The sequence below is a fragment of the Pterocles gutturalis genome, unplaced genomic scaffold (assembly GCF_000699245.1).
Source record: "Pterocles gutturalis isolate BGI_N339 unplaced genomic scaffold, ASM69924v1 scaffold7439, whole genome shotgun sequence".
NCBI classification, from domain to species: domain Eukaryota; kingdom Metazoa; phylum Chordata; class Aves; order Pterocliformes; family Pteroclidae; genus Pterocles; species Pterocles gutturalis.
The window spans coordinates 28305-35928 of NW_010133106.1; the positions used below are offsets into that span (position 1 = coordinate 28305).

Here is a 7624-nt window from a genome sequence, read left to right on the forward strand (position 1 = left end):
ATATGGATTTTACCCTTCTCAGAGAGGAACAAGATAGTTTAATTTATGGATTCGTAGAGGTAGCTGGTTACACAGCGGTGCCGTTGATGCAGAGTGAGTGGGACTGGGTGTATCCTGAGAGGACAGTTATTGGTGTCTGCTGAAGATCCAAAGGAGATGTGCAGAGCCGGTCAGTGTCTCTGCTCTAGGGATCAGTGGTTTCTCAGTGTGGTGCCAGATCTGAATGAATAGGTCACCAGCAACCTGTACGTACTCCTTCTGTAGCCAGCTGGGTGATGGTGAGGAGGTGGTGTGTGAGCATAGGTTATATATGGTATAGTCAGCTGATGATGTGTTCCTCCCAGTAAGGCAGCTGCAGCTCAGTTGAGGAGCTCTGCTGGGGGAGCCCATGGCCATGCTGGTGAACCAGAACCCAGCACAGACACGTGCGAGTGGTGGGGTCAGCTGGGTGCAGTCAGGATGGAGTCCTGCAGCCAGCCCCCCTGGGCAGCTCCACACTGAAACTGGACAAGAACAAATACAGCCACATCCATAAACTGTATCTGCAGGGACAGAGGTAACTGTGTTCTGCACTGACAGCGATGTGTCTGGAGAAGGTTAGTGGGCTAGTGCTGTAATTTCAGGGTTGGTTTGTTTGGTTTTGTTTTCCCTACCGTGATATCTGTGAACTTGACTCTGGTGAGTTTAGAGGAACAGAGTGGTGTCTTGTTGGTGTCTTTGAATTTCTGTGACAATTCAGTGAGAGCTATTAATTTTGACATGAATAAGGAGATGCACCCTGTTTTTGGTGGTATCTTCCTAATGCAAGAACAGCACTCCCCTTTTTTTTGCTTCCTAGGAGCCAATATGTAGTTTTAAAGCATTCCTATTTCCTTCCTGGCTTACAGAACTAAGTAACATACGCGTGTAGCACTCCTTCAGGTACTGTGGCATTCATCCAAGTGTATACATGCCCAAAGTGTGTGATTCTGAACAGTCAGGGTAGGACAGGTCCCCAGTGCCTGCTGCATTGAGCACAGAGGGGGAGGAATTTGATCAGAGTTCAGATGTGTTATGCCAGTGTGCTTTAGTTTTGGGTGAAGAGAACTTTGCTATGGCTGCATGGAAGCTAAGAATTAATCCTTTGGGATCTAAACTTGTCATCTTCAGATAGCATTGCTACCCCAGTGTTCAATACAGGTCTCTCTAGAAAGATGTCCCACACTGCGTTTCCCTCTGCAGTTCAGCAACAGACTGGCGGTGTCTGGTGGAGCCTCGTGCTGAGGCAGTGGGTGACCCAGGCATTTCAGGGCTTATTCTGCTTTCAGGAGTTGTCTTTTGGAGGGTATGTGCGCTTGAAGTCATTAAAATAGGGAGAGAAATCCTGGGAGCAAGGATAATCTGCTAAACTTTATTCAGTTTACAAACTGTCACTTGTGCTGTGTGGAGCTGTAGCTAGAAATGGTTGTAAGAGAATTCCAGAAACAGTGGGGAAAATCCTGGTGCTTCCTGGAAATTACTGGCTCTGGGAGCAGTGGAAGAAATCCTGGAAGCTTTTGAGAATTCCACGAACTTCTAAACCCTACCAGAAGTTCAGAGAAACTTAGCAGCCACTAGAGACCTGAAAAGCCACTAGAGACCTTAAAAGCCACTAGAAACTAAAAGTTTCTAGGGATTCTTGCTGGGAAATTCTAGGAGTTACCAGAAATATCTAGAAAATGGTAGAAACTCAGTGGGAATCCGGTAAATTCAGTGACTCTGCTAGTAATTCCCACAGTTCACAAGTGTTTACTAGGAATAGGCAGGTCGTTACCTGCTGTCTTTTTGGATAAAGTGGCAAATGGTTGTACGTGGATGAAACCTTCTCATCTCCCTTAAGCTGCTGAGCATACGGGTTTTGCGTCTTACTCGATGAGTGTCCTGTATGTGCTTGTCTCACACACACACTTGTTTTATTTTCTACAGTCCTACTTTGTTACGGATTATGATCCAACGATTGAAGACTCCTACACCAAGCAATGCGTGATAGATGAGAGAGCTGCGCGCTTGGACAGTAAGTGGCCTGGCGAGAGCGTGTTTGTATCTGCACGCCCGAGATGTAACGCAGGGAAACAACGGTGCACCATGTGGTTCTTACGTGTGTGGCTGATAAAAGCTACCTACCTTTCTTTCATTAATGAGATACCTAAGGCATAAGCACTTCAAATCCTGGGTATGTGTCGGTGTCTCTCTTTTAAAGTAAATTGGACCCTTTCTTTTAATAATGAGATACCCAGGATTTGAAGTGCTTATGCCTTAGGTATGTGTCGGTGTCTCTCTTTTAAAGTAAATTGGACATTTTTTTTGAAGAATGATTCCCAAAGCCTTAGTGCCTACAAGACTAGGAGAATTTATGGACTCCTAGCATTTAGCTGGGTGACATGGAATGGAAAACACCTTGCTTGGCTGTTGTATGCTGCCTCTCCCAAGTACAATATAAATGTTTTGCTTTAAAAGTTTCAGTTCTCCCTTGCCAGTGATTTTGTTAAGGACAAGCCAGCAACCCTCCCAACCCCCATCCCCAAGTCTCTAGGCCTTTTCCAGCTGTTCCAGTGGATTGTGAATTAGCAGAAGTCCACCAGACTTTGTCATTCAGTTTGTGTGGTAGGTCTTGAACTGTTCAGTCAGTACAAGAACTTGTTGGGAATCTTTGCAAAAATCCAGTAGTATCTGTGAAAAGTGATTTCTGCTTAGTTACGAAGTACGGAAGAGGTGCTCACAATATCCTATTAGGCAGGATTTTTTTTCTCAGTCTGTACTCCAAGAAATATGAACTGTAGTAATCAGTGTTTTGCTTATGTTCAGTTCTGGATACGGCAGGACAAGAAGAATTTGGAGCCATGCGTGAACAGTACATGAGGACAGGGGAGGGTTTTCTGCTTGTTTTCTCAGTCACTGATAGAGGAAGGTAAGCCTGATGTCAAGTTATTAAAACAAGTTGTAATTAATCTTAAATTGCTGCTTATCCTTTATTGAAGTAGTCTCAAACAGAAACATGAAGTATGCGTTTGCTCTTAGATTCTGTAGTGTGGTGCTCTTCCAGCACTGATGAAAACCCATTTTAAAGCAATTACTTATTGAAAGTATTTTACAGTAGAAAAGTATTGAAAGTATCTTACAGTAGACTATTTGGAAGTATACACTAAAAATGACAACTCCATTCAAGCACTTCTTTGCAGTCCAGAATACTAGTTCCTTGGAAGTGACAGAAATTTAAGGGCAACATGCTTATGATGTCTGATCAGTTTTTAGAAATATCCCCTTGCTGTGTGCTTGTCAGCATTGAGTGGCTGGCTCTGGATTTCTGAACGGGTGTATCCAGTTCAGGGTATGTCTCTACACCCTTTTGCAGGCAGCGCTCACTGTTTACTCCCATGAATTAACTGGCATCTGCGTAACTGATTGACCACAGAGTTGAGATGAAATGTGTATTTTTAGAAGCTCACGGAGCTTAGTCAGGTAGCTCCTGATCATTGTAAGAGCAGGAAAATAGGAAAATGCCATATATATGTATATATATGTATGTATGTATCTATATATATACACACACACATACAGATAATCACTTAATATTTTGTCTGTCCACTGTTGAGCTTATAATCTATGTAGTAACAAAGGAGAAGTGCTCAGGGATCTGTCCTTCCACTTGTTTTGAGTTGCAACAGAAGAGCAATAAAATGACAAAAAAAAAATTGATTTCTGCCTCCCCGGTCCCTCCCTCTCCCCTTACAGATTCAATCTAGGCTCTACTAAGTTCCTTCTGATTTTATTAACAGGATTAGAATGAAGATAAATATTCTGTGGAGCATGAGCATGTTTCCATTGGATGTGTATCTTACACTTTAAGTATGCTGCTGGATGCTCCTAGATGCATTCATCTTGGTGTACTGTCCAGGAGAGACACTTCTGTCAGAGATCTGGGTCTGTGAATTTGACACATACTGAGCACTTGTGTTAATGTAAATATTTTTTCTACAGAGGACTGTAGATTTTTTTGAAGTTATCATGTGAACTCCTTGGTTTGTCTAAAAATCTTAAGGTTTTGTTTGTTCTTCTGGCTAAGGATCTGCTTTGATTTTAAGCAGGTCTTGTCACATTAAACCCACATATTGCTCTTCTCTCTGAAATCCTTCAAAGACTTCTGGAGAGCAGAGCTTTCATTTTTGTTCTGATGTCCATTTGATTCAAAACTTACCTTGCCTGTAAATGAAGAATCTGCTAGCAGTGTCTGTCCTGCTTGTGTGGTGAAAAGTAATGCTGAAGCAAGAAGAAATCTAGATTACTTAGTTGTTAACTTTCAACTCTTCCTCTGGTTGCTACAGACTTCTGAGCAGAGTTTTAAAACAACGTTATCTGAATGGAGGTCCAGCTGTGCTCAGTGGCATACCTTCCTTCCAATTCACCGTTCTTCTCATGATTGCTTTGTACTGATGAGGTGGATTGGTGTTCTCATGTCTGACTATGTAATTTTTTTTTTTTTAATGCAACTTTCTTCCTGATTATCATCTTGCTTTTAAATCTTAGTTTGCAAATCTAAGTGTAAATGGCTTCAACCTATACTCCTGGAATTAAATGCAGTGCTTAAGAAGTCTGTGCTCTGAAGGATGTAGGATTGCCTGCAAGCATCTGTGCTAAAGCTCCTTATGTAATGGTGTAGCTATAACAGTGTTTACTTGATGCAGTAATTTTTTTTTCCCCTCCAAAAATTATTGTTTAGGCCACTATTGGCTTGTTTAATACACTGTCCTCAGAGAAGCTTTCTGCTTTGCTTGGCTTCCCTTAGACACTGCTGGAATATCCCTTATGGCTTGAACAGCGTCAGTTCCCGGTATAATGTAGTTGGTAACCGGAAAGCTTTCTGATCATTTAGCCCTGCCGTTTTTCAGTTCTTCGAGAAATAAAATTTTCCAGCTTTGATAGCTTCCCCCAAAATTCCTAGAAGTAGCTGTGGAGGTTGCCAGCTGAAGTATCGATCACCAGGGTCCCTCTAGATCAAGACACAAGTAAGTGTTTTGCTTACCCCTCAGCCCCACCTCAGTCCAATGCATAGCACACTGCTAACACAACATTTTTTTTTAGTTTGAGTGTTGAATGATTCTCTAACTGGTCATGCTGTGACAGTGGTCTGTTCGGTGGAGTGCTGGCAGCTGTCTGCTCTGCGGCGTGGCAGGGCAGGTCCGAATAGGTGACTCACCATTTCTGAACTGCTGCAGAACCTGCGAATCTGTGAATTAGTACACTGATGCTCTACTTTATTCTTTTACAGTTTTGAAGAAATCTATAAGTTTCAGCGACAAATTCTTAGAGTGAAAGATCGCGATGAGTTTCCTATGATTCTAGTTGGTAATAAAGCAGATCTGGACCACCAAAGACAGGTAATTCACTTGCTATTCATTACTGCTCACTTTCTTCTAGAAACTTTACAATTTTCCTTCCAAAAAGAGAATGGGAAGAAGAAACAAATGAAAAAAAAAATGCAGATCATACTAACTACTTCCAATGCGAGAAACACAGCTATGCTCAGTTTCGGTACTTAAGGAATCTTAGAAGCATGATAGCTATTCCGCATACAGCACATCTGACTCAGTGGGGTTATGCTGAGACCAAATCTATTCGCATAGAGTTCAGAGTTTTCTGTCATGACTTGATTACTCAGTCACGAACGTGTCTAATTCCTCCGTTTTGTTACTCACCATAGTGCTCTGTGCCAAGCAGAGTGCATTCCAGCACGAGCTCTAATGATCCCGAGGCTTCAGTGCTGTTGCTTTTACTGTTCTCGGTTGTTACGTGTCGGTGAGTAGCCGTTTGGTGGTTTCTGTTTGGCCACTCATCTTCTGCGTAACTGACTTAAAGCTTTAAAAGTTGGAAGCACAGCAACACAATTGCTGTCGTATTTATGTAACTTAAAATTTAAGTTTTGAAGCTAGTAGATTTCAACATTGCCTCTGGTTGTAAGAGAGCTTAAACTATTTAGTTTGGAATGATTTTAAAAAGGAGCTTTAAATTACTTTTCACGATTTACTCTTGATTTTCATGGATCAAACTGATTTGAGCTGAAATGAGAACAATCCTACTACATCAGCAGGAAAAAGAACAGGCATCAAACTTGTGTTTTTCTCCAGCAAGTTGTTTCGGAAGTTTAGTATTTTCTCCTGAGACGGAAAGATGACTCTTAAAGCTTGGTAGCAAACACACGATTGATTTTTATCTGACAGTAAACCAAATATTACTAAAACTGCTGTCACTATTGTAAGGGTTTCACAAGGAAAACACAGCTTTAAACATTATTTTCACGTTTGTGTAGCAGGACATGACTTAGTTTCTGTCTATGAGTGCTTATGTAGGTTTTCTTCTTTGCTAAATACAATCTTTGTGAAAAAACAGTGGCTGGAACAAGAAAAGATTTTCGCATTTGTGTAGTAGGACATGACTTAGTTTCTGTCTACGAGTGCTTATGTAGGTTTTGTTCTTTGCTAAATACAATCTTTTCTCTGTGAAAAAACAGTGGCTGGAACAAGAAAAAAATAGGCTCAAAACAAGTAACATGAAAGAGGTTATCGGATTAGTCCGTTGTTGTGTGAATTTCTTTAATGCTGCATAAAACCTTCCATGCAAAAATGTTCCTGCCCAGTATGCTCCCTTGATTGTCACAGCCTCTTCACCCCAGAATCGGAGTAGAAAGGTCATGACAAAATTAAAAGCTATGCTGAAAGATGTCTGAAAAGAAGTTTCCACAGCAGTAGCTCACAAACTCATCATGTACTCACCCCTGCACAGAACTATCAGCCTGTCCCTGAAACAGAAGTGAAACTCTTTCTCTCTTCAGTTACCATCATGTCCCCATCAAAATCCCCAAATGTAACCCTGCAGGTCCTGGAACATAATGTGCTTTATCTTATGCACAAATGTCGGTGTGGAAACCATGTAGGTGAAACTGAACCGTTCTGCAAACTGTTAACTGCTGAAGGATAAACATCCAGAGGCTCTGGGAGGGAAATACGTAAATGTAGCTGATAACCCTTTAGATCCAGTTCTAGAACCAGTTATGAACTTTGTTCTCTCTCCTCCACCCTCCTCTTGTTCTTACACAGCATCTGTTTCTCCCTTAAAGGAAGAGGTGCCTGTCACCGGTGCTCCTGCCAGTCCCTCCATACCTGGTTCCAGCTGCTTTTGCAGATGGTAGTGGGCTGGGGCACGTTCAAGCTCAAAGCAGCTGTGTTCAGGTTGCCTAACTTTGCAGTGTTACTGCTTATATCTGAACACAAATAGAAGCTTATGTCCCCAAAAGCTTATTGTGCTTTTTATGGCCGCATTGGTTGCCCTGATTGGTGAGATGCTGACAAGCATAACTCCTGGTGCTATCACTCGGTTTACACTGGAATGGGTAGATTTGTGACTTCCAACCTAAGCTGGGGCTTAGGCAGCCTTCCCTAATGAAGCTGAAATAGCACTTGGAGGTTTGCTCAACCATGTATTCTTAACTCTTCCCTGCCCCTTCCCTGGCACATGGTGTGTTTCCATGGGCCTGAAGTCAGTCGGAAGGAATGGTTTGGGGATGCTGAGCTGACACAGCCAGTCCCCAGAAGGGAGAGGCTCCCCTCCCTTC

The 7624-nt window shown here is 42.2% G+C and overlaps 1 protein-coding gene across 1 annotated transcript in view; it reads left to right on the forward strand.

Moving 5' to 3' along the window:
• The first annotated feature begins 1890 nt into the window (after positions 1 to 1890).
• The window catches only part of RRAS2 (related RAS viral (r-ras) oncogene homolog 2), a 13475-nt gene continuing 7741 nt past the window's right edge, over positions 1891 to 7624 (forward strand). Inside the window, exons 1-3 of the mRNA XM_010081090.1 lie at positions 1891 to 2032; positions 2824 to 2926; positions 5285 to 5393. Coding sequence (XP_010079392.1) covers positions 1891 to 2032; positions 2824 to 2926; positions 5285 to 5393 — 354 coding nt within the window. The remainder of the gene's footprint in view (positions 2033 to 2823; positions 2927 to 5284; positions 5394 to 7624) is intronic.